This window comes from Triplophysa dalaica, chromosome 15 (genome assembly GCF_015846415.1).
Source record: "Triplophysa dalaica isolate WHDGS20190420 chromosome 15, ASM1584641v1, whole genome shotgun sequence".
Classification (NCBI taxonomy): domain Eukaryota; kingdom Metazoa; phylum Chordata; class Actinopteri; order Cypriniformes; family Nemacheilidae; genus Triplophysa; species Triplophysa dalaica.
In genome coordinates this window covers 7,882,129-7,909,980 of record NC_079556.1, presented here as the reverse complement: position 1 = coordinate 7,909,980, position 27,852 = coordinate 7,882,129, and the positions used below count along the sequence as shown (strand labels likewise).

General features: G+C 37.6%; 1 protein-coding gene across 3 annotated transcripts; it reads left to right on the top strand.

The window, feature by feature from the left end:
* Nucleotides 1-26: 26 nt before the first annotated feature.
* hhat (hedgehog acyltransferase) lies at nucleotides 27-27,815 on the top strand. Of its 3 annotated transcripts, none has more exons than XM_056768407.1 (12): nucleotides 27-103; nucleotides 886-1,016; nucleotides 2,848-2,915; nucleotides 3,038-3,151; nucleotides 3,242-3,436; nucleotides 5,806-6,066; nucleotides 6,391-6,553; nucleotides 7,953-8,103; nucleotides 15,361-15,396; nucleotides 22,546-22,747; nucleotides 24,254-24,398; nucleotides 26,460-27,815. In XM_056768407.1, exons 2-12 carry the CDS (start codon nucleotides 902-904, stop codon nucleotides 26,537-26,539), a joined length of 1,530 nt encoding a protein of 509 aa, XP_056624385.1. In that variant the 5' UTR covers nucleotides 27-103; nucleotides 886-901; the 3' UTR covers nucleotides 26,540-27,815. The 3 variants fall into 3 exon arrangements, with proteins under 3 accessions (XP_056624385.1, XP_056624384.1, XP_056624386.1); XM_056768406.1 differs by having other exon boundaries at nucleotides 30-103; nucleotides 891-1,016; XM_056768408.1 differs by lacking the exon at nucleotides 22,546-22,747 and having other exon boundaries at nucleotides 30-103; nucleotides 891-1,016.
* The last annotated feature ends 37 nt before the right edge of the window (nucleotides 27,816-27,852 follow it).

The window sequence follows — 27,852 nt, the reverse complement described above, 5'->3', positions numbered from 1 at the left end:
GGTTTATCCAATCAGGAGCAAGGGGTGTGGTTAGAGCCATGGGAAGCACAATGCAAAGCTTCATGGTAACGTCTTTAGTGGAGACAAGTTTTTAGGCTAATGTGTAAGTAACATGATTTATTTAGTGAACGTTATACAGCTTTTATTGTCATATGAGAATTTAACGTTACTGAATTTGTCGTGGCTGATGGTTTCGGCAGATACATGTCTTGACTCATTTGACGTTCTGAGTTTCAAAGAACATTTTGATCCATAAGAACACATATGTTTATGTCTAGACGTGTACTATGTCTATATAGTAAACCATGGTGTTTATAATATATCTAATACGGAGATGGAAATATTTATCAACAACATTCCCTTATTAGATTTTGTACCTGCACCGGACTCTATATATTCGGAAAGTATATTCATATTATATATATTATATGTGTAGTTCACCCAAAAATTTAAATTCTGTTATCACTGACTTACCCTCTAGGGGTCTAGGTTTGTCATTTCAAACCTTTATGACTTTCTCTCTTCCACAGAACACAAAAAGAATAGATTTCTTCTTTGAATTGGTTTCGTGCAGAGAAAACCATTTCAGAGAAGATTGGTTCTTGCATTCACATGCATTGGTTTTGTGTCCATTCAATAGAAGCAAAAGTGTGCTGGCGCAGTTTGGATACCAACTTCTTTCAAAATATCTTCTTTTATGTTCTGCGAAAGAAATTATGACAGAATTTTTATATTTGGGTGAACTATGACTTTAATCTTACAATCTTACTTCATTGTCTATAAAACATCCTTACAGTTTACCAAAGTAGTGATGATTGACCAATCAGAAGTTTGATGGCTTACTTAATGGTGACCTATGTCTGTTCATCTTCACTTAACCTGCAGTGCAGCTTCAGCGATCATGGCTCCTAAGTGGCAGCAAACATCTCTACCTCGGCTGGAGATGATGGCCTACTGGATTCTTTCATTCGTTTCCCATCTGTATGCCTTCTACCAGCTGCACAAGTTCTCCGAAGGTGAGCTGCCTTGTGTCCTTGAAAAAACTGAGACCTGCCACTTGCAAGAGAGATCATGAGATCCTTGGTCATTTCAAACACTATGCAAACACCCCACAACTGCCACAGATTGACATAGAAACAATATATTTGACCATTTCTTCATATGTCATAACCCTGTATCACTTTTAATAATTAATCTGTCTACATTTATTCAGGATAAGTATTAAATGTATTTTCTTTGCCAGATTTTTTCACAACATTTCAGTTTGAAATGGGTTTCTCAAAGGTGCGAAGAGAACTCATTGTTATCGTGGTAGCTGCTGACTCTAGCTATGAAAAGGTTGTGCTGTCAGTTTGAGGTCCGATAGGATCTCAGGTCAGCAAAAGGCAACACACAGAAGCTATTTTATCTTTTTCTACCAAAACAGGCCACTTGAAGTAAATGCATTTTATTTTGAAAACCAATAACATTTTTGTGTGATGCAGACTGGTTAAATTAAACAGCATTTTGAAGGACCAGTCTATTAAAATATTTATACTCCATATGGACATGCAAAACGTGTAGGTCAGTGTGTTGAGTTATCGTCCTTCCAAGGTTTAGCAGACATGCAGTCATACAGGTCTTGAACAACATGAGTGTACAAATGTAATTGGACCATTCTCTTTTTGTATGAACCATGCTTCTAACATTAGCAAGTATGACATTTAACATTCTGTGTTTGTTCCTAAACCAGACCTATACTGAGAATACTGAAAATTTAATAGACTGGATAGACAAATATATTTTTAATCATAGCTACATTTACTGACCCCCTGCTTTGCAGTATTACAGTTCGATTTAAGGAATTTTCAAGAAAGCCTGCCCTTCTTAAATATCATCTGTCTTTTCATTAATGATTAATTACAAGTGGGCACTTTTACAGCTTGAGACAGAAATTTCTGTCCTCACTGCAATACATCAAAGAAACTCAATCCTTCCTTTTCATATCCAGGTCACATAACTTTGTTGGGAAATAAATCTGAAAAAAATCTGAATGCAATAAAATTTGCACTGGTAAGGAAAGCTTTATTCACATGCTATACATTGTAAAATGATTCAATTATGGCAAATCTGAAACAGCTCATGGCATAATTTAATATAATCAGTCTCAAATATCAAGTTCAGCTAACATAAAGCCCTTATTCCTGGTCCATGTTGGATTTTCTGATTTTCAATCACATTGAATCACATAAGTTGATCTCTACACAAAACTTTGAAGATGCCCATGTCTTGCATCATAACTTGTTGTGACCACCAGATGGCCCTGTGATCTCACTTTTGTGTCTACTCTTTTGTGTGAGAGCGAGAATGACAGTGTTGACGAATCCTTGCCTGCCAGTGCACCCTGCAGGAAAACCTTCTGTCAGGGTGATGAGAGGTCCATCCTGAGAAACTGAAGGAAGAAAAGAGAGGGGCGGGCCGAAAATTCAATACTAAACTGACACTGCATTGCAGGGGAGGATGAGTTTATGAGGGTGTCCTGAGAATATGCAAGAGATCTTTTATTCTTGTATTACATCAAAAAGGGCCTGTTTCCAAAAACCAAACCCAATTTCAAGAACCTTTGATTTGAGTTGTTGTAAAGGAAGAGTTAAAATAAAACCTCTGCCATCATTAACCCTCGCCGATGTATTTAGAAATTTAGCTTTTATCTATGGACACAAAGTGAGTTATTTTTTATGCAGAATGGCATTCTTGTACATACAATATCATTTAACAGTAAGTTAAATAGATGTCATTAGTTTATAATTCCAAGACAGTGATCACTAAAAATAAAAAAACCTGCTATTTTCTGTGTTTTATTAACAGACCATGAATCCAGTCTGGACAGAGAGGTACAGCTGGAGAGAGGATTCCTTATATGGGGGTTAAAGAAGGTGAGAAAGCATGTGAGGACATGTTTGACTGATGTAACACCAAGACAGGATGGTGCTTTTTGTTTTAAAAGCATAATCCACTGGAATAACTGTGTATGTTTCTCTCTGTGAGTTTTTTTTAGGACCCTACAGATTTTGAATGGAGTTTTTGGAATGAGTGGGCATGGCGGTCTCTTCTTTGGTCTCTGATTGGCCATGCTATGGTATCTAGGCTGACAGCTCATTACCTGCCTCAGGTAAGCTTAATTCCTAGTGATCAGCCAATTATTATTGAGTAAAGGATAATGCGATTGTTTATATCTTCACCTCATGCATTTGTGTTACAGTACAGACTGGCAGTCTATATGATATATGGGGTGCTCTCGGCCGGCTGGCTTCTCGGGGTGCGTGGTGTGGTTCTTTTGATGCTGCATTTAAGCATCTCATTGGCTGTTGCTCAGATGCGTAGCCCCGCGCTGTCATGGTGTTGTAGCCTCCTGTTGCTCTCCACACTCAATATTAGTGCCGTCCAGGACTTACAGGTGTGTAAATATGTGTGTGGGTTCAGTAATGCCCGTTGCCCATGTATGTGAGGTACCAAACTCCAGCTGAATATGTGCTGTTTCAAGGACTCTCAGAGTCATCTGCAGAGGTTCGCAGAGAGAATAGAGATGAGACTGAATCTTACCTGCATGATTAAACATCACTGACTTCACACATACACAAAAGTACAAAACAGGCCACATATAAACTCTTATACAACCCCACACAGTCTCACCTGTGCAAACAGGGAAACTGACATTTGTGTGGGTTAGGGGTTAGGGCTGACATATGTGTAATACAACTCACAGAATTTGCATCACTTTGTCTGTGAATGCTATCGCCTGCCTATTGCAAAACAGTCTATGAACGTGATGTGTGTAATTTTGAAATTTTGTGTGAGACACAAAATGAAAACACAGACCTAAAACTTCAGTCAGTTGTCTTATTATTATCTGCTCAGTCACTTGATTGATAGGCAAACACAATGATTGATTCACGGCTGTCATTATATTTCTGCTTAACGGGAAAATATTTATTGTGAATCTTTTATTTTATTATTATTTACTGGACAGTCATTATCATGCTCCGCTTAAAAACAAACCACCGTAATTGAATCTGTTGTGATTTTGAACCACTTTTAATGTTCTCTTTTCGATAGTGCATCCCTATTTACCTCAGCCACTGACAAATAGACTAAAGATTACAGGAAGACCCAGGCGGCGACCGCAGAGTCTTTTTTATAATGACACACAAACTGAAAATAGCATTAACCAGTGACTAATTTCAGAATGATGCCCTGTCATTTAGTGTAATTTAGAGGTGGTTATAGCTTTATTTTTGAGCAGCGATAATGAGATTTTCAAAGTGGCTGCTGCTGCGCCTCCCGGCTGGGTGCCAACTGTCCTCTTCTAAACATGCCCAGTAGATTATATTAGTTTAGTTCAGACCAAGATATAGATCGCTGCTGGGGTGTTAAACAGAGATGCTTTTAAAAAAGGTAAAATACTTTACACTATTAAAGATCATCTCTACAGTGCTAAGCTGTAGTGCTGTCAGTTCACTGAAATTCTAACCTTTTTTTTAGTTATCATATCCTTATCACTTGGTGACAATTACCTCAGCCCAGTGAGAGCGGAAGTGGCTGGACATCATCAGCATGTGTGCATAGTCTATTACTATTGCAATTCCATTTGATGCCAAATAGGGCTGCAAAACACAGCACACACGTGTATACTTTTATTAAAGCGATAGTTCCATTCTGTCGTCATTTACTCATCATTTTGTCATTACATTATCATTATTATTTTGTCATATTATCTTCTTTTGTGTTCTGCAGAAGATGTCATACAGGTTATAAATGATATTTCTTTTTTGGGTGAACTATCTCTTTAAAGTGCTATTTCACCGGGAAATCAAAATTTCCTCATGTTTATTCACCCACAAGGTATAAATATGTTTTTTTTCTTGAAGAATAATGCAGACGAAGTTATAATACCATGTATCGTTTTGCTTCCGAAAGGTAGAATGGGAGTTAATGGGCGTCGACTTTTTAAGGGCCCAAAAAGTGCGTCTGTCGATCAAAAAATTCCTTGACCCGGCTCTGTGGTCTTCACAAAGGTTTTCTGAAGCGAATCGATGCGTTTGTGTAATAACCATATTGACATTAACATTGCTATTAATGTTGATGTCTAGCTTCCGGCTGCACGTGATCCGGAGGCTTGTTTTTCCGCTAAATGATGGTAACGAAAAGTTCCCACACGGATGAGGCGGTGTCCTATTGAAAATGCTGCGCTCGTCACCGGAGGTTACACCACGCCTACATCATTTGCCGGAAAAACGAGCCCCAGGTTCACCTTCAGTCGGAAGATTTTGCACATATTGCTGGTTGAATGCTTTGGAAAGATCAAAAAGTTGACGTCCATTCACTCAAGTAAAATGATATGTGGAATTATAACTTCGACTGCATATTCTTCAAGAAGAAAACCATATTCAGTTAGGATGCCTTGAAGGTGAGTAAAACATGGGGAATTTTTTATTCATGGCTGCCGCTTTAAGCAACTTATAGTTTTTTTCCTGTGTCTATAATGTGCTGTATAACTACATGTCTCTTTAACAAATGTTAAATGTCATAGGCATTTTTATTATCTGAGAATATGTGAATCCATTGCAAATTAATATTTAGTTTGCCCTGAAAGCTATCTGGCACTTAAATTTTACCACCTTTATAGCATCAACTGAAAAACCCTTTTTTATTAATTATTTAATTTAATAATTATTTATTTTAAGGCCTCTTTGCTTTTTATGATGCTCTTTAGTTTAATGTAATATTTAACATTTTGTTTTAATTCGCTTATTTTTCTGTTTCTAGCGTGGCTGGTACGGTTCTGAGGAGCAGTATTTCCTTTTGCTCTTCAGTACTGCCGTTTGTGGTTTGCGCTGCATTAGCTTTAGTCTGGAGCTTTGCTGGAGTCCCCTGGAGGCTGGAGGACCAAACCATCGCCGTTCCCCACTACAAAATAAAGGACTACAGCCACTCATTTCACAGTTATACAAGCTCACAGCCTACTGCTTCTATCATCCTCTGTTCTACAATGGACCCATCATGACCTACAAGGACTTTAGCGAACAGGTGGAGACATACGCTCAAAACAATTCATATAAAGAGGTGCAGGGACTGTGTCTCAGTCCAGTTGATTTTTCAGTAGAAAGTACGCTGCCCAGGGAGTCGGTGATTTCTTAGGCTGTTCCATTGTCGTAACCTTTAAGCAGTGCACTAAAGCACGTTCCCTAAAAATGCCCAGAATGCACTGCAAAAAGCTGTGAACTGATATATATCTTACTGCCAAATCTCTCGAGTCAGCATAAATAAACCCAAATTTAAAGGTTTTTATTATGTAGGAAATTAAGAAGCGGGAAGAGATGTAACTTTCTCTCTTTTTCTCTGTCTCTGCAGGTAGAGCGGCCGGTGTATAAAGTATCCATGCCGTATGCGTTGGGTGGAATCCTGCGTTTGTGCATCTGGTGGTGTTTAGCTGAAATGATGATCCACTTCATGTACATGCACGCCATCCAGGGCAACGAAACCTACCTGGAAGTCCTTCCACCCTGGGCGCTAGGTAAGTCCGTGTGTGAGAGAGTTTATATGCAAATTCTTCTTCATTATATACAAATGAATGTGTCTTTCAAAATGAATAGAAGCTGTTAGGGTATAACTGGTGTTATTTTGGGTTTTTATTCTGCACCCTGGAAGTGTTTATTGCATTATTATAAGGCACAGATGTTCACATTGAAACACACACACACACACACACACACACACACAGACAATTTAATCTGTGTTCTTCCATGTGCAGCTCTCATCTAACTCCTTGCTGTGTATTGATCTGTAGAAGTTGCTGATTTTCGCTGTCTGAACTTTGATTCACAGACTCTGCAAAAGGGAGCAGAGGTCTGTACAGCAGCAGCCGGGAACATCGGGTCATTATTGCCGCTTTGTGCCTGTGATTCATACAGAACGGACTCTCAGCAGAAATGTGTATATTTGAAAGCTTTTAGCTCAGTACCAGTGGGATTATGAGACAAGACAGATACAGTTCTCAGCATCGAACCACAGAGAGAGTGAGAAAGGGAGTGTGTTGATTTAAGCTAGAGATGATAGAACTGAAGTATGTCATTGATTCTAACATCACAACACCACAAAATGTTTTGCTAGACTAGTTGAGGACATCTCATGTAAATATAATGTGTGAAATTAATTTGGTATCTTTTACCATATTTTGAGATGAAAGAAACCATAGACCATTGGGTCATTTATTATCATGCCACAGTTGCTGGCACAGTGTTCATGAGACAAAATGCACCTTTTTCATTCGACATCATGTATTCTAATTTTTTCAAACAACTGAATTCCAAAGTCCCATTTATGGTTTCAGCGGTAACAACATTAACAAGTGTTATGTGGCCCAAGCTTAACTTCCAATAGCTCTCCGCAAAGAATCAGTAACTTTTGAGTAGTTTTAATTTGAATTGATTATAATGATTATACATTTAAATATTCAAATCAATTAATATAAATATTAATTGAATTTAAAATATATTGTTAAATCATAACCAAATCATAACCACAGACAGGAAGTTGCCTTTGGGTCTTAAACTTTCACATAACAGCTCAGAATATTCGCTATAAAGGGGGTTGTGTGTTTTGATGTCATTTTCCTTACGACTCACATGATTGGCTCAAAGACTGAGAGCCCAGATCACAAAATTGAAATCACCTCCAGTATGCTTTCTGTCAGCCGAGCAAGTGGCATTTAGAAAAACTGTAATACTAACAGATAGATATTTATAGAAAATATTCCAGACACACAACAGGAGATGGAGCTTGTCACATAACATCCCATTTATTTCAACTGTTTAAATGGCAAATGTCTCTGTTAGAGATCATACACAGCTGTTCAATAATATAAAACTGTCATACAGTGTAAGTGATTTCCTGTCTCTCTCTTTCACCTGCAGGTGGGTTGGCTCTTGCTTTAGTGCAGTTTTTCTTCGTGAAGTATCTTGTCTTGTTTGGCACTGTGTCTCTGTTTGTCAAGCTGGATGGATTGGACTCGCCGGCATTGCCACGCTGTGTCAGTATCATGTACAGCTTCACCGGGATGTGGAGGTACAACACACACTTTTGTCTCTTACCTTAAAAGCACCAGCCTTTGACTTCTCTGTCTCAGCTGCCACCTGCAGTGTGTCGTTATACCAGCAGGGGGCAGAGCAGCGCTGCATTCACTCTCATTGGTTTATGCCATAAAGTGACTGGCATTGGTGTAGTTAGCAGGACTCACTTACACTTACATCTATATATATATATATATATATATATATATATATATATATATATATATAAGCACATTAAGGCAACATTCATTTAGGCGTTCTCTTGTGGGGTTGTGTGCTCGGCTTCCGAGTGGTCCGGTGTCCCGGGAGAAGACATTAAACAGGCTCATACATGCAAGCTTCCTCTCAGCTGATTGGATTTTACTGTAAATGCTTTGTGAAGTTACATAGATTGCAGGTTGAATGCATTGTAAAGGACTTTAAGTTAACAACAGTCTAGAAGAGCTTTAGATTTTGCTTTGTATATATATTTGATTTTTACTTTATTTTATACCATATGCCCCTTTTCCCTTGAAATAGAGTGGCGAGGGGAAGGGTTAAAAACATTCCCCTAAGAAATAGGACACCACTACTACACTCACATACATCATTATAATACGTCACTGAGCGTACGGATATGCGGCAATGTTTATCACACACTTCCAAGATGCTGCTGTTAGCTGTGCTCATATCAGTTTCGGGAGTACAGCCTAAAAAGTGACCCTGAAATTTTTCATCGACAGCAGCTCACTGTACTTCACAGCGATGCCATAGAAGATCCATTTTAGACAGAAAAGTGTAGGAATCAGGTTCGGTGCTATTTTTTGTGTATGCTTAATTTGTTGTTTGCTTATCTCTATTCGTGTATCTAAACATGTCAGTTTAATTACTAGAAAGAGGGGTGGCATGCTTTCAAAAGGTTTCGATTACCTTTTCGTACTATTATTTTACCATTTACTTTACTCGAACGAGTTGTATTATTTTAAACTTGTTAAATAGCCGATGTGGTTTTTTCATTACTTACAAAAATGTGCCATGGAAGCCATATTTTCTGCCAGAATGCAATTTTTATTATTACTACTACTACAATATTTGTTTACTAAAGTAAAAGCTAATAGTGACAGTTATGATTACTACAGTAATATTTTGCCAAAACTTGGTATACACAGCCACCACTAAATAAAAGAAAGGAAACAACAAAAAAGAAAGACGTTTTGAAGCAGTAATTTGTGACTGTCTGTGAAATCCAGGCTAAAGTCTTATCTATGAATCTAATTATGAGATAATTCGCTTCAAAGTTAGATATCAACCATTAATTTCACTATGATTTCAATCTTGAAAATGGCCTTACTCTGTCAGTATTAAATATAGCAAGATTATATTTCCACAGAATGTTCTTTACATGATTTAGGGTGATTTTATGTAGAAAACAGTAAATCACCAAAGAAGGACTTTGGCTGGATTTTCACAGGCAGGGTCACATTTGTCGCTTCATAATGAAATGATTTCCAGTCCATAGCCAAATAATTAAACTACACTCATTGGCACACACTCTAGCTGTTGGATGGAGTATCTCTTTCCCATATAACCCTGCATGCTTAGTGTACATCAGCAGAACCACGCTCCAGACAGCCGCTGCGACTATGAGAGCCGGAAAGGTTAAGCACCAGTGTATGTGTGTGTGAGTGCTGTTAAAGCTGATGGAGTTTGGAGTGTGATAAATGAGAATTGTAAGGAAATAGACGTGTGCTGTAGACTTCAGCGGGACCTCGTCTGGCCTTCATCCCACACGGAGCAACAGAGCTCAGATGCGCTTGCCCTTCCATTCTAACAACTCAGTAGAGCCTCAGCACACTTGCAATGTGTCATATACCTCAAAACCCCTAGGAAGAACCCCCACACACACACAATTCTCTGTGTTTAATGGTTTAGATCTGCCCGGATGCACCACACCAAGAAGAGTTAGCACCCCATGCTGCGGGACAGCAGGCCGACACTAGTCCCTGATTACAGTACAAATGTCCTACAGAGAGCGAGAAGGCATTAAAACAGAGAGAATAAAAGAGAGAGAAGGTCGCCATTGGATCCAGTTCTAGATTTAGTGTGGGGTTCAGACTAGAGATGGTTATGTGTGTTTATTGCTGTGTGTGCGATTTACTGGCATGGCCTGAGTTTACAGCAGTTGATAGGTTTATAGGTTATGACAAAACCCTGTTCGTTTAGAAAACACACACTGTTTGTGTAGTTCAATACTATGTTGCTGACTCCCATCTATAGTTATCTAATCCTTCTTGCCACACACACATACATTTAATGTTTTTACGTTTTTAATTTTTTTTAACGTTTTTGATAATAATTTCATTTCATTTCATTTCATTATAATAATTTTCTGAGGTAAATAATTATATAATGTCAGACAAGAGCTTTTTGGAAAAAACAGCTCTTGCTTGTATGATAGGCCTCAAATATTTAGGAAATCGTCCTCAAATTTTCCCACGGCAATGTAATATATTTGTTTGTGTAGTTCTATACCATTTTGATGACTCCCATCTGTAGTTATCTAATCCTTCTTACTATACACACACCGTCATTTCTTTGACTTGTGGTGAGGATCCTTATGGAGGAATACAAACAGATGTGTCCACATTTGTAACCGTGTTTCTCGCATGGCAAGAGTTTGTTAAAAAAAATTCTGTCATTATTTACTCACCCTCATGTCATTTCAAACCTGTATTACTTTCTTTCTTCCGTGTATTAAATGTATTAAATGTATTTAAACGAGTTTAACGTTTTATTAATTTTAACGCTTTTAATGTTTTTAATGTTTTAACGTTTTTAATGTTTTTAACGTTTTTAATGTTTTTATCGTTTTTAACGTTTTAAAGGTTTTTAATGTTTTTAACGTTAGTATTTAAACGTTTTTAACTTTTTTTGTGTTTTTAACGTTTTTAATGTTTTTAACGTTTTTAATGTTTTAAAGGTTTTTAATGTTTTTAACGTTAGTAATTAAACGTTTTTAATGTATTTTTAACGTTTTTTGTGTTTTTAACGTTTTTAACGTTTTTAACGTTTTAATGTTTTTAATGTTTTTAATGTTTTTTAACGTTTTTATATTCATCTTCATGTGATTCCGAACCTCTATGACTTTTTTTCTTCCACAGAACACAAAATACGATATTTTAATAATAATAATAGATTTTAGCTGTAATGTGCCTTTCACTCAAGGCGCTACAATAGTATAAAACAATCAAAACAACACGACCAATCCCAATGACAACACAATAACAGCAATGTCCAACAGCAAATGTAAATGATAAAATTATAATTTAACTCAAAAGCTTAACTAAAAAGATGTGTTTTGAGGAATTTCTTAAAACAATCAAAAGACAGAGGATCCTATAGGACAAGGCAGAGAATTCCACAACCTGGTAGCAATATGAGAGAAGGAGCTCACACCATAGTTTTGAGTTTACAACGAGGCCGGTACGGAGTAAGAGAAAGTAAACATAAGAGAGAATAAATAAAGAGAATAAATACGTGATTTTGAAGACTGTATGCATTGTATGAACTCAAAACCGCTGAGACATTTCTCAAAATATCTTCTTTTGTGCTCCAAAGAAGAAAGAGTCACAAATAAATGATAACAGTATTTTTATTTTTGGTCTCCTTGAGTGAGGACAGTACCACACACTTACGAATTGTATTGGCAAGCACAAACCATGCTTACCACTTGAGCAGAGTGCGTTTCAGCCTTAAATGGTCGAGTCACATTGTTTTATTAATGGAGAGCTGAGTGAAATGACTTCTGTATAGTCTGTTCTCCTCGTCTTCCCGGTTGACTTTATTTCCCTGGAGCCAAACCAGATTTCATCAATAGTCGCTAATGAATGCTGAGAAGTGCTGATATGAATCAAATGCTTCTGTACAATCTGATTTAGGACTCATTATACTGTGCAGACCCCAGATTAAACCGTTCTCAAACTGCCTGTCTGTTCAGACGACAGTTTTTGTGAAGCATCATTTGTTGTCTTTAGTTTGTTCAATGTCTGGTTATTTATGAATTACAGATCAGTTTGATTATTTCCAGTCTGTGAGCTCATGAAAACTTAATGTCGGAGCTCTCCAGCCTGTTAACAGCCATCTGCTAGCAAGTGTCAGATTGTCTCCTGTTTTTGGAAACAAACAGCACCACCAGCTCATCACTATTGTGTCTGAGGTCCGTGTGTGTGTAGACTAAATAAGCAACAGAATGAACTGCAGAGGAAAGCCCTATGGCTAGAAAACTTTCTGTCGTTCTGCTTTGTGTTTGCTTTAATTGGATGAGATGATGGTCTCTGTAGAACGGAGCATCATCTCATCCCAAGAGTCTCCAGATAACCACTCACTTCTTCATCATCCTTTAAAATGTTTTGTTTGTTTTGAAAGTTGAAAGCTTATTATACAGTGACTGACTTCATTTTTGACGCTTTAGAGTAGACTGTATTCGGTCTTTATTTTTTATCAGTAAATGCATTACTTGGGTATGGAACTTATGGGCTGAGCTACAAAGTCTAGTTGTTTTAAGTTGTTGTAACTTGAAGTAACACGCTGTTGTCCACCAAAAGTGATGTGCTGAAATGGCACAATGCGGTTATATATACAGGGCAGTAGCCAGCCTTGTGGAAAGGGGTGGTTCTTTTTCTCAAAAAGTGGACCTTTTTGCCCTTTCCCTCCATATTTATTATTTATTTTTGAGGTTTAAATACTTGTATGCTCTAACTCTTACACTGTTTATGTGTATTCCCCTCTCTCCATACAAACGGTAAAATGTGTAATGGGATCCAGCTTCTCATTACACATACTCAGAAGAACTCCTTGTTCTCTATTAAAGCGGGCGTCACACACAGTGTTTCTGCCAATCTCATATTAATCTTGAGTACCTATAGAGTAGTATTGCATACGTCATGTCTTCAAAGAGTATTTAGTTTGATCACATTTATAAAAGATAGATACAGCTTTACGATTGTTTCTGAAAACATACGGCACGTGCGGGGGGGAGGGGTAGGCTGAACTAAAGCACATTGAAAAAACTCCGAAACCTGTACGATCGCTGGTGGAGTATATCGAGCACAGAAATACTAAGAAATACGCTCAACTTGTTTTTTGACAACTTGACCATGTTAAGCATGAGAAGACAGCACGTTTAACATTATAAAGAAGTCAGAATGCATGTCACATCGTTGCAGGGCCGCTTTAAGCGTCCATTTAGTAAGTTTTACTTTGAGGTGTTATTTAATACATTAACTAACAAATATAAATTGTAGTTAACCTGGGCAGTTTTATCACACGAATACTCATGACTCCAGTATTATTAAGATTAACCCTTTTATTGCCGTAGCCACCTTGAAAATTAGTGAGGTCAATAGTTATACCTAATATTACCAATAAATGCTATACATCATTAAACTTTAATTAATATACTGAATAATAAAGTTAACAAATGATAAATGTGTTATTATGTTATAAACGGGGCTTAATGCTTTGGCTAGTTGTTTTCCAAAATGACTAATTGCTCCGAGCGGGTCTCGAACTAGCATCTGTCTGGTATGAGAGACGAGCGCTCTAATGAGGAGGCTAAGCATCTGTTGATAGTGCAATGGTTGAAATCGGGGACACAGCTCTCTCTCACTGGTCTCTGTACGTAGTTGAAAAATAAATGCCTGTACAATATGATATGTGAAAATGTGGAAGTTAACTCGACTCACTCAACTCAACTCACTCAACTCAACTCACTCAACTCAACTCACTTTACTCCATACAAAGTAGAATGAAGTTGGACAGACAACTGTATGGCAAACAGCTGTATGACTTTACAGACTTAAGTGACAGTATGTAGTGCAGACAAACATTGTTAAACAGACTGTACAAAAAAGACAATATACATTATGCACATATGGACAGTATATACACAAGAACATATTAGACATTGAAAATACATATTAAATATGCGTGACATGAACATGAACATGAACTTGTATGTATAATGGACCAATATGATAGTTTGGCGAAAAGTGGATTCAAACTATTACTAGTCATATATCTTACTCGCTGCGCCAATGAAGCAGCAAATAAAGCAGCGGCGTTTTTGCATTCATATTTTTTGTGCTTCCGTTGCCCATGATCATGATTGGCAGTTATTTAAAAGGACACTTTTTCATAACAAAAATCCACAAAATAACTGACATAAATTCTGGATTTTTGACATCCCAACCAAACCCTCCCTGGCTACAGGCATGTTATACCGTTGCTGTCCTCTCGGCAGTGTTAAAAAAGGTCAGATGAACACTCACAGTGTATATACTGGCGATTTTGCTGTCTCCATAAATCATTATTATTAGTCACCTTTTATGTTCTTTTTTGCAAATATCTAACCAATAAAACTTATTAAAAAGTGTTTAATCATAAAAAATAAAGATTTTTTTTTTCTGAAAAGCTGCAAATTTAGATATCCCTACTTTGGAAATACATTGACGATAAATCACATTGTTTTGCACAGTAATATTATCTAGAAATATATATGAGTAAAGATAATGTAGATAAATAGCTTCAGGTAATTTTCTGTTGTTTAGTTGTTCCAGTGTCACGGCTCAAAAAGGAGGACAATAATGGAAGTATAATAAAAAATAACAAAAGTCCAAATAACAAGAAAAAAATATCTGTGGCTATAGCATGGGCTGTGTTCACTTATTGTAGACACATCTGCTCAGAGAAACTGATGGAGGAAAAGAAAAACTGAGTCACAAAAGGGCCGGATCAATATTTTGCTGTTATGATGTTTTGATATGAGCTACAGTACTTGTCTGATACCAGTTATGATCTGAAAAACTGAAAGGAGGTCAGTGTGGCCTTGTCTTGTTTCTTCAGCTTGTTACATCACGTCTCAATAAAAATATGCGACTGATTGTGTGCATCTCAGACCACAAAACTCAGTATCAGGATTCATTTCAACCAGACAAAGAGCAAAACTGTTCTGCGATCAGCAGATTTGAAAAAATAAATGTTTCCCAGTACTGTGACTGTCACCGAAAATGCCAGCATTTGTCCCCAGAGATTCATTAAAACAAGTTTCTCAAGCATCTAGTTTATGCAGGTTTTCTCTTTTTGTCAGTTCTGGATGTAGATGTTGACGTATTAAACACAAATTGTTTGTGTTGTTGTGTTCTTCACAAGTGTGTGTTAGTGCACCATCTGTGTTTAACCCTTGCGTTACTCATCACTGTCCTTTGCCTTTCAGACACTTTGATGTGGGGCTCTACAAATGGCTCATCAGGTAAGATCCATCCTGTTTTTGTGTGAGTGTGTGTCTCAGAGAGAATGAGAGATATTTTGAATTGTTATGGACACACATTTCTCATTACAGATTGAAAAGCAGATGAATAATAATCATAATCAAAAACCATAATCAGAGAACAATTACATGCCTCGGGTACATAATTCTGGCATAATAAGCCGCTGAATATATAGCCTCCCTTTTCTTTTGTTCTAGCTTGATCTGCGCTCACATTCTCTTTTTAAACATTAACAGATAGAGAATATTTAGAGATTTAACTGTAACTCGCAACCATCATTGTATTCAACTTTCAAACGTAGTTTTGACCCAGTTTATGTTCCTAAAGCTATCAATAACTTCTATCGAAACATCTCCGAAAATGCAGATGCACAACAATGCAGGTTACTTTATGTACTTATCAAATTTCATATATTTGTTATTAGCATATAAATGCTTTTTCTTGCAGACTATCTTCAAGTCTCACGGTTGAGAAATAAGCGTGATTTATGTCAACGTTGCTTTGAGATCAGTGTGACCAAACAAAACGGAATGGTCAAATGTGAAAAAGCTGTCATATTGCAGACATGAAATGGTTTTCTCATGCCATTTTGACTTTAGGTTAAAGCTGTAGCTGTGGTCTGAAGTTTCCTAATCAAAAGATTGTTCCTGAACGCCTCTCCTAAAGTTTTGAACGCTTCATTGATCCAAAGTGTTAAGGAGGTTATATGGCTTGCTTAGAGTTTCTGCGCATTAAGCTGTAATTTAATCATTACAAACATTATACACATTATCTTTCTGATGATGGGTACAGAAGACACACTCAGCAGCCGTTGAAATGAATGTTGCTTTTGTCATGTTGACAAATGGACTTTAAACCATTAGGGAACATTTTCTTAATGTACTTTTGAATTTTAAAACGCTATCCACAGATTTGGCGCAGTGGGAGAGACGCTACACATTTAATAGCTCCGTAAGAAAATAAACTCACCAAATGGCTCATTTACATCCAAATATAAATGCAAATCAGTTAATTATATATATTTCGACTCAGTATTATCCAATTTTATGCAAATTAGCTTCATAATGCACACACCCAGGCCATCACCGTTACTGGGACCTGGCTACATATAATGAACCATTTTTATTTCAGCAAGACACAATGGATAAATTTGGCACTGGCCATGATTGGTCACCTAAGAGTCCAGGGACATAGCTCGGCTCAATCTCTCCTTCTGCCGAGATTGTCCTGCAAGTTTTTTAACAAGTCGTTCTCTCGTCTGCTTTTAATGCCAGAGACCATTTGCCCATTGCGGTTGGATTTACGCTGAGACAGTTGGCAGAAAATGATCATTCTGATCACGCCCTGTCAAAACCTATTTTAGTTTTGTCGTAAGGGTTGCATGTACAAATAAGAAATGAAAAAGCTGAATGGCTCTCTAGGAAGGTAATGTTTGAATGCACAGCATTTCTAAACAGCTGTTTAACTGATGAATGTGAATCTTTGATACCCTCGATGGGTTTCTTTCATTATGCCAATAATAGTCAGTAGCAGCAAATGTTGATTCGCATTATATGTGAAGAGATTGCACTGCGTAACGGTTACACAAACAGCACTCACAAATTTATTATAGTTTGTTTGTGGACAATGTGTTTGTGGAAGCTACTGATGCATGTTTGCACATGTCACGTGAGTGCATGCATCAATGTTCACCCAGTTACTCGATCAACCTTATTTATTTATTTTGCATATTATTTATCATATATACAGCCGTGGAAACATTTCAAAATTATTTTCTGAATGTGTTCACGGAAATGTTTTCATTTTTGATTCATTCTGTGAACTACTAATAATATTTCTCCCAAATTTCAAATAAAAATATTGTCTCTATTTGCATTTCTTGCAGAAAATAAAAACTGGAGAAATAGTTAAAAAACACTGAAAAGATGCTCTGTATTTTTCAGATCTCAAATACTGCCAAGAAAAAAAGTTCATGTTCACTTTTAAGCAATGCAACTGTAATATTTTGTGTGTATGTAGGAAATGTTGTGACAGTATGGGATATGTTAATGTGGCTTTTTATCACAGTTTTTGTGTGTCTTGGTATGCTCTCAGTCTTACACATTTGCTGTTGAATGACTTTGTCACTCCTGAGGTTTGATTTCGTTGAAATTCAACAGACACTGGACTGGAAAGGACACACTACATCTAGAAATGCTGATTAAATAAAAAAAGTGGAATGTTTTCTGCGGCTGTAAATGTATAACACAAAGAGCATAGTTATGACACACATTTATTTCTCCAAAATTTAAGGAAGTCAGGCCCGAGCTGGACAGATGTTTCCAATATCTCGCAATAATTAATATTTCAGTATTCCTTTTTCGTATAAATACTCTCAGGGGCTGGAAGAGGTTAATTCAGTCGTAAGCTTTTAAAAAAAAAAGCCTCTTCAGGACCTGGCATACGCTCGTCTGCTCAGCTGTAGCATTTCCTGACACTTTATTCATATTCTAATGTCCTCCTGCTGTATGGGCAGATCATTGTTGTGGTTTTGGAGAGAGTGCCAAGGTTGGGTTTCGTGCTGGATTTGGTATTGTCACTCTCTGGCAGGGCTGCGATCTCCACAGACAAAAGATGTTTGATCGGGGTTGTATTAGCATGTATTTATCACGAAGAGCATTTCATTCTATCACGCTGGAAACTTGCCAGTCTGTGTTAATATGTACATGGGAAATTAATGCTACGCATGATGCTGCTTGTGCCAGTAACGTAGACCCGAGAGTCTGTGAAACTTTGATTTAATATTTTACCATATTAACATGAATATTTCACTAAAAGGAGCATCTAGGACAAGAGACTTGTATCCAGTTTTTATTAATCTGCTTACAAAGAGAAGAAATGGAGCGTTGCATGGATAATGTGTTTTTGTCATAGACTTTGTAAAATATGGATGTAGTGTCCGTGACGTCACCCGTAGGTTTGTGAAGAGTAAAATGAAGCCTGAAGTAGGCGGAGGCGCTCGTCGCCATCTTGGCATCGCGTCATCGTGCGTCACTTCTGGATAATCGAAAATGGGCAAAAAGGCGGGACGTGGATAGAGCTGAGGCGCCCCGTTTGCAGATTTTTGAGGCTTAATAGAAGTTAAACGGGTGAGTTTAAACACAGTTGTCATGAAGGGTAAAATGAGATATTTAGACCAAAATCATTTTTTGTACCAGGCTGTAAACGTTTTTTTTTCTGCTGTAAAGTTGCCCATTTTAACATGGAGCTCAAGAGATTCTGCTCTCTAGCGGCAACCCGATAAATTGCAATTGCAGTCTGTGTAGACTTCACGAGAGAGGTCGCCCTTCGGACGGTTACCCCTCGTTTTATATGCAAAATCCGAGAGAGACTAAGCGTTTTAGCACTTTCGGTTTCATCGACCCGAAGTCAGTTCGTTTTTTTTAATGGGTTTTTGGTTAAATGTCTGGAATAAGGTCTGTGGTTAACAAAAGCATAAATATTTCCTGTACAACATAAAATAGGAATACTCTGCTTGGGATTATTTAAGGGTTTTACACAAATGGCAGATTAAAGAAGTTTAAGGAGTCAAATCTCCTTGCAGTCCCACCAATCAGAAAGCTGATTGGGTATCGCAGCCACACCCCTTCCCAGTATTCTCCAGTATCATTTTCTAACTGCGTCTCTATCCTTTTTAAAAAGAATATTTAAGCCCCACCTTTGCAGGAAGAAAACCAACCCTTTGTCTATCTTCTCCTGACCCGCTTCTCTCTCTCTGTTAAAATGTTTAGTGATTGCATTGTGTCAGAGAGAGCTGATCTGCATAATTGGAGTGTGAATGTGGGCTGTATGTGTGTGCGAGCGAGTGTCGTAAAGGGCACTGGGAGAGATCTTAATGTGCTTTTAAATGTGCAGTAATTGTGAAGAGCTGAGTTTTGGAGTGTGGAGATGTAGAAGAGGATCTTCGCTTTCCTTGCATGTGACTCACCATCGATCTTATAGCATCCACAGCACACCTCTCCTGTTCGGCTATTGTCTGCTTGAACGCCTCGCTTTTAGACCGTTAAGTGTCATCTTCTTTCTTTTGAAATGTGCGCACAACAATCAAATCACAGATGCGATTCATTTGAGTTTATATAAGAGAGAGAGAGAGATGGATGAGATTATGTTGTGGTGGCCACAGAAGCAAGAGATTTTAACTGTGTCTCGGCATATTTATATACTTTTTTTGGTTCCTGATGAAAATAGACGCATGAACACCATTGCAGACTGGCGAGTGTCTAGTCATGAGCTTTTCCAAAACACTTTGACCAAAGAGACAATGGTTGGACGGTATACTAAATAAAGTATCGCGGTACTTACTGCTGTGGTTTCTCTGTGTGATAATCTGAGTGCAGAAGACCGGACAAATTTGGGAAATTGAAGCATCTTGAAGCACAGAGTCATTGCACCTCACTGCGTACTGCAGTACAGATTCAGGATGTGAAGAATATTGAGGATTATACTCTAAAGATAGTACGTTAGTATAATAAGGTAAATAAAATCATTTCTTCAAAGCTTTAGTGGCTATTCAAAGGAATACTTTAAATTAAAAATTTAAATTCTCTTTCATACAAATATGACTTTTTTGTAATAAACGTATTTGTCACTTTATGTACATACATAGGTTTAAAATGTTAAAGCTCCAAAAATTACATGCATCCACCGTAGAGCCCTGTTCAGATCGCAAGCAACACCCATTAACAAAGCAAGGCGATGTCATTCATTTCAATGGTAGCCTAGCGACATCCAGCGACACGAGCGACAGTGACCAATGGCGACAAGAAGTGGGCGTGTCTAGCGACTCGACAAAGTTGAGATTTGCCAAAGTCCGTTTTAGGAAGTCCTGCCACTCGGCGACCATGTTTGCAACGGGCCTCTGGACAGTTAGGGCAGTTATTACATGATTCAAACGAGGTGTGAATTGGGAATACTGATATTTCTACAATTGCAGGTCTAAAATCCCTGTTTCCTGCACTTAAAAACATTATTTTTCATGTTACTTTAGATAGTACACAAAGCTTCGCTAGGGTGGCCATATTGAGCGTTGCGTTCCACTCCATTCATTTCAATGGCAGTGACGCATTTCGTTAATATTAATATCTTAGGATTTTCTCAACTTTATGCAAATGATGACCTACTACCAACAGGAGTACAGCAGCCGAGCTCACGTCAGCCTTCTCTCGTCTGTTACTGCAGGGTTTATTTATAAATGTTTCTAGGACACCATTTATAGCCTATTCTAAGCTTATTTGGTATAAACACAACTAGTGCATGCAAGTGCTAAATGCATGTAAATACCTAAAAATATCTCATGGCAGAAAATCATTAAACATACAAAAGTTTTTTTACTATTATTTACCCACTGGAGTTAATTGAATCACTTTATCAAAGGTGATGCTAAGAATTTTTGATTTCGTTCGCTTTTGTCTTTTTGACCCTGCTGAAAAAAACAAAGGAAACCTGAAAACACAGAAGAAAATATAATGGTTATAATAGAAATCGTATTGGTCATAATGGAAACTACATTGTGTCTGTGATGGATTCTGTTGGTGTGACGCTAGATTAATCCTACTGGAATAATGCCCAAACAATTTTGTAATGGTTTTAATGAAAAAACTAATGATTCATAATGGAATTTTATTATAAATCATTAGAAGTTCCCGCTTCCGACTTGTGTGTGTGGAGTTTGCATGTTCTCCCCGTGCCTCGGGGGTTTCCTCCGGGTACTCCGGTTTCCTCCCCTGGTCCAAAGACATGCATGGTAGGTTGATTGGCATCTCTGGAAAAATTGTCCGTAGGGTGTGAGTGCGTGAGTGAATGAGTGTGTGTGTGTGCCCTGCGATGGGTTGGCACTCCATCCAGGGTGTATCCTGCCTTGATGCCCGAAGACTCCTGAGATAGGCGCAGGCTCCCCGTGACCCGAGGTAGTTCGGATAAGCGGTAGAAAATGGATGGAAAATGTATGGATCATTCTATGAAGTGTTCTATTGGGTTTCTATTGTTTTTTTCAGCAGGGGCATAAGTGCTTTTTTTGTAATGCCTATAATTATCGTTTTTAATTAATATTACATTTGTAGAGTAAACCTCTAGGTTCTCGAAAATGTTATTGTTATTTACTAAACCTTGCTGATGGTTGAATTAAGGGATATTGCAATAGATTTGTTGTCACTGTGAACGACTTCATTCTGGTGCCATTCGGGCTCCACCCCATTTTAGGATCCTGTGGAATGGTCTGCCTGACTCCAATTAATATCAAACATATAAAAGTATTCTCCGAGAGAGAGAGAGAGAGAGAGAGAGAGCAGACAGATGTCTTTCTGGGCAACCAATACGACTTCAAACAATTTCAAATATTGACAATTTACCTAAAGCTAAGAGCATTAGAAATAATTGGCAATAGCAAAGATGTTCCCTGTGAATTCAACCTTAAATGTGTAATTAGAAATTCTCAATATGTTTCTTTTTTTATTAAAGGCTGGTTGTGCTTTTATAATTATAAAACATATTTACAGTTGACTCTAAAAATAAACCACCAGTTTAATATATTAGTGAATCCACATCGAAATCCCCCAAATCCACATCAATCCAAAGGGGACGTTGAGGGGCGTAAACAAGACTGGAGTATTTAAAGCGAGCCAAAAGATTTACTGTATGTTGATCCTGTTTTCTTGAACTCTACACAGACTGTGGCACACACTGTCAGCTGGAGCTGTGGTCAGAGGCTAATCTTATCCTCTTCACAATCTCGCTCGCACACAAGTCAAGTCCTCCACTATCCCAACAGCCTCATTAGAACAGATTGCTGCTCTCTCAGCCCTGAAATGAAAACTATACTACACTGTAGAAAGAAAGAGAGACAGACAGACTTAAAAAGCGAGAGATCTGGTGTATAGAAATCTCTGTCTGCTGTCTGTTATCATTGTTGAGGGGGACCGGTGGCAGTTTTACTCACGGTATTTCATCTAACAAACACATTCTATCTTTACACATTTACAGCATCGTACAAATTCAGAGAAAATCTGTCTCATAATATACGATTGAGTCTGAAGGCAATGTTTGATTACTTAAAAATGTATCTATAATGTGATCTAAACGGTTGGTGATTTTAGGTACATATACGTGCCGTTGGGCGGCGTGCGTCACGGTGTGTTCCGGAAGCTCATGTCTGCGGCGCTGCCGTTCGGGTTTGTGTGTTTCTGGCACGGTTGCCATGACTACCTGCAGTGCTGGGCCCTGCTGAACTGGGTCGGAGTGTCGGTGGAGAAGGCGCTCGGGCTCCTGTTCTCCCATCCTCCTCTTCATCATATTATTGTGAGCATACACTACACTTGTTGAATCTCAACTTTTTTAGTTTTGGGTGAACTGTCCCGCATTTTTACTGCAAATTAAAGGTCCTGTGTGTCTTTTTTTTGGAGGATCTGTTGATAGAAATGCAATATAATATAAAAGCATGACCACGTCTTCAGAGGTGTATAATGACCTTACATAATGCATAGGGTTGGGTATCGAGAGCCTGTTCCATTTTAGAACCGTTCCAAATTGTCGATAGGACATTTCGGTTCTGTTTATCAATTCCTTACTTTTTCAATCACTCGCGAATGGCAGTGAGCATTTTACAGTTGTATCTGTCTGCCATGACCTTCGACAAGTTCATTACCATCGGGCATCGGTACTATGAATGCAGCAAACGTTCAAAAGTTTGGTTAAACTTGGTGTAAAAAGATGATAACATTGCCAAATGCAATACGTGTGGTAGAGATATTTCTTGAAAGGGAGGAAGTACCTCTTATAGGACGAAACGCGCCATATATCTGAAAAAATGCACCGTGTTTAAGTCTCTCAGCCTCGAGTCCTCCTGCTAACGCACCAGATAACTTACAGCTATTAGCAGTCTCACACTCGGGTACAAAATACAGATTGTGATGAAAATGATCAGTTTGGTTAAAGTTACTTAATTTTTTTTAATAATGTTCACAATTAAATACATCCGGGAAGCTACAGGACAACATGTAGTTCATTTAAAATGATAATAATTTGAATTATTAATTCAATCACTTTTTAAAAATGAATTAATTCAGTATTTAATTCACAAATGATTGTTTAGCTAATGGATGATCTAACAGCTGCATGTTATATATTTTAGGTTGTATTTTTGTATAATATTTAAATAGTTTGGTTTTTTATTGCTTCTGATTATTCCTTAGTGGAAGTGTTGTTTATTTCATCATTTGACGAATTTTTCACAGTTAACAGATACAGCCTACTGGTTTTAGCCTAAATGTGGCAAGAATAAAAGGTTAAAACAGTTTTCTTTAAGCATTTGCTATTTTTTTCTCTCCCCAAAAAATATTGAAAATGGAACCGAGAATCGATAAGAATCGGATTCGATAAGCAGAATCGGAATCACTTAAATTAAAACGATACCCAACCCTAATAATGAGGCGTTGTTTTTATTACCTTAGAATGACCTATTTCTATCTACATACACAGTGTGTCCCCTTACATAGAATTCGCCATGTTGTTTCTACAGTACCCCTATGCGTATTTATGTATTCGTAAATGCGTTATTTAATTCGTGAAATAAAACGAAAACGGGATGACATCTTAATCCTGTGTCAGTCAGCGTAGTGCATTGAAAGGGAGGGTTGACCAGTGGAGTGTGCCGTTGGTTGCAATTCGTAACCTCACCACTAGATGCCACTAAATTTCAAACACTGCACCTTTAAATAAACTTTTTTTAGATTTTAACATGGCATGAATAATACAAAATGAAAGATAAACTGACGTTAATACATTTTTTTGTTTTTTTTTCAACAGGTGCGCTGTCTGTCTCCACGGATGCAGAGGCGAGGCTTTGCACTCATCTCAGCCTTTTCCACCGCTTTGCTTATTCTGTCCAATCTGGTGTTTCTGGGTGGGATCCATGTGGGTAGAATCTTCTGGAAAAGGATGTTTGTCCAAGGTTTGTCATTTAAATATGTACACCCCTGTGTTTGAGACTCATATCCATCATTATCGTCTCCATTGAGGTTTCTTCCCTTTGAAACTGCTGAAAATTTAGCTGCAGCTGCTGAGAAAGCTTTTCAACTCTGGGGGAATGTAAAAGTTTTTGGCATTTTAATATTTTGTGGCTTAAATGTTGCAATGTTTCAGAATGTAAACTGTAACGGTTTCATGTGACTCTGCCTGTCATTTTGCTCAAGATCAAACACACACAAGTGGAAATGAATTCTGTCTGAAGTCCTCGGAGCATGATGAGCTGAATCACTGTTTTTCGTGGCACGTATGAGATGTGCTTTAGATCATAAACATAGAGGTTACAAGTGATTTTGTAAGATTATTGTTTTATGCTTCGATCTGGATATCCACAGGGTCATCAAAAACAGAAATTTTGGTTGAGGTCTGGGAATGTAACTTTCTCTGGTTATCCTAAGCCAAGAAATGCGTATTCATCGAAAAAAAAACATTTTTGTGAATGCAATCTCTATAAAATGGGATCCCTAAATTTTGTATATTTATAACAACTTTACGAAAAAATATTTGATCAATTTAACTGGGTGCCTTAAACAGTAGTTGACTCGCCAGGAGGCATCAGGACATTTATCTAAGAAGAGTTTAAAGACAGAGAGTGATGTGAAGGAAGTCAATGGGTGAGATAAAGGAAGGTGAATGTCTTCAGAAGCTTCTGGAAGCTGTTATTCACATTTGCCATCGGGGCACCGTTCAAACCGCAGAGTCTTACCATCAGTCACCTTGGCATCATTCATTCTTGACATCTCAGACCAGCACTCATGCTGATCCCACCCACCGCCCACAGCAGCTGCCAATCAAAACCCAGACAGTGAGGCTTTGTGCTGCTCAGTTTGAGGTGGGCGGAGCTGCTGAATACAGTAATGCAGGAGAGAGAGCAGTCGAGACAGGGACATAAGTTATGAGTGGTTTAGTTTTGGCTCGCTTTATTATCGGAGTCATATCCTAGACTTCTGTTCACTGATTTGAAATGCAATTTCTTTTTTTTTACATTTAAGTGCTTACGATTGTGATGTCATCACAAATATTTCTATTTAGTTTTGGGAGGTGGATTTGGTCTGACGCAGCCATGCAGGTTTAAGTCACGTTGATTGAAATCTGTGTGTGTATGTGTACGCGCACGTGTGAGAGACCATGAAAGATTTTATCCCATTAGTCAGTGTTTAGACTACAGCAGACAAGCACAAAGAGATCAATACTTTTACACATACACATGGATGCAACCGGACATAAATGAAATGTGAGATCTGAGCTGTTGTTAAAGACTATTTGCAGGTTTTCCGTAACCTTTTCACCGCTAAGTGTTTTGTTTCTGTGTGTGCAGTTGGTATGACAAAATACATTAAATACCCAAACACCAGTACCTAAAGGACAATGAGGTGTAACCAGTGTGCACAAGCCCCACTCCCTTTATTCTCTCTCTCATTTCCCTTCTGCTCCATCCTTGTTTTCTTCTCTTCCTGATGCAACAAGGCAAGTCTTTTTAATGAACCCACAAGAGACAGCACACACACACCTGTCCTTTGTGCTTGTTAACAGCTTTGGGCTCTTAGTAGACCCATTGAGAGGCATTAGTGATTATACAGATATATAACGTAATCACTCGGTGTGAGGAGTTTGATGTGTTCAAAACAAAGTTGTTGTTTTATATTTTATATGTTTCTTTATATGTGAAAGACTGACAGCATGACCAAACCAGTGAAATCAAGGTTTTCACATAAAACATAATTTTAAACTTTACCTACACACATGTACAAATATTAGTGATGTTTTGCTAAAAGAATTATATTGAAACTTGTTTTCTTATTTTCTGCAAATAAATGAAAATAAAAACAATATTTTTCTTTCAAATTTGGGAGATAATTTTACCTAAGCAAAAACTATGAATAGTAGAAAAAAATAAGTGATAATTTCTCTTAATGTTTAACATCATAATTGTAAGTATTTCTGTCTATCTCTACCCTAAAATAGTCTTTCTCCTTTTCTTCAACAGACTGGTCCTCTGTGGCCGTTCCAATGCTTGCTTTCCTCTATTGCTTCGCTCAGGTTGGCATCGAGTGGGACATGAGATGATGTCACAGCAGCTCAGTTTGGAATCAATGCAGGACAATGTTTTTTACAGAGACAATAGTATCAAAAGTTTTACCATCATTTTGACCAGTCACGATTTGGAGAGTTTGCCAGCACGTATATCTGTGGATCATACAGACTGAAAACAACAGGTTCATTCCTGTCAACTGCTGAATTGTGCGTATGATGTAGTATCTGTGCTGTATTTGAATAGTGTGTGTGGAAATGAAATGGCATGGCTGCTCCAGGTGTGTGTTTGATGGCTAATCCTGTCACTGCTTTATTTATGAGTTTGTCTGAACACTGACGGTGACACATGTCTCTGATCAGCGGCCAGGATACAGGCGACAACCTGATCATTGGCTCTCTCTCTCTGTGTCCATCCTTCTGTGTGTATTTCCATCCTCTCATTCGTTTTGCCCCTCTGATCTTTCTTTGCTGATCTCTCCGTCTTGTCTTATTTTTCTATCCATTACACTCTATTCGTTTCTCTTGTCCTCTGTGTTGTGTTTTTCACATTGTATCTCCTTACTAACAGCTCAAGCTGCTGCATGTTTAATTGGATTACTGATCTGAGCCTGTTTTGTACTTTCTTAGAGAGTGTTAAGATTGTGCGTGAGTATGTGTGTTTGTGTGTTATAAAGGGGATCACACTTTAAAGAGCTTTGTCAAAGCGGCACCTTTATTGGCATCAGATTAATAATTCATAATCCCTTCATAAAGTCTCTCCCTTTCTTTCTTTCTTTCTTTCTTTCTCTCTCTAAATTTTAGTGTGCTTCATGGTATGACACAACTGTACATTTTCAAAGCTTCCACAACAGAGCAGCAGATCAACTATTGTACAAATTAATTGTGCAAGTAATATTAAACAATAACTATGAGGGCTGTCAAACGATGAATTGCATCAAGAATAAACGTTTGTGTTTACATAATAAATGTCTGTGTACGTGTTTATAAATACAAAATGAATATGCAAAGTACACAGACATGTATACATATTAATGAAATATGAACAATTAATAATGTAAATTATATAAATATTTATCAATTTTAATGTTTCGTGATTGTTTTTGTGAATCCAAACGTAATATGCACAAGACTGTACACAGAAGTATATTGTGTAAAAAATTATTTTGGATGCGATTAATCATGATTAATCGTTTGACAGCCCTAATCCTTAATGTATTAATAAATAAATAAAAATATATGTATAAATATTAATGCAAAAACGTATTAAATGAGTATTAATGTACTAAGTATTAAAAGAACTACGAAGCAAGTTTTGTTTGGACTCTAAATTGCAATTACAAAATAAA

Bases quoted from the DNA above. Each gene is read 5' to 3' on its own strand.
- hhat (XM_056768406.1), top strand. The intron at 1,017-2,847 runs GTGAGCTGCCTT...TTTTATTAACAG, and splicing joins GCTGCACAAGTTCTCCGAAG to ACCATGAATCCAGTCTGGAC. The intron at 3,437-5,805 runs GTGTGTAAATAT...TTCTGTTTCTAG, and splicing joins GTGCCGTCCAGGACTTACAG to CGTGGCTGGTACGGTTCTGA.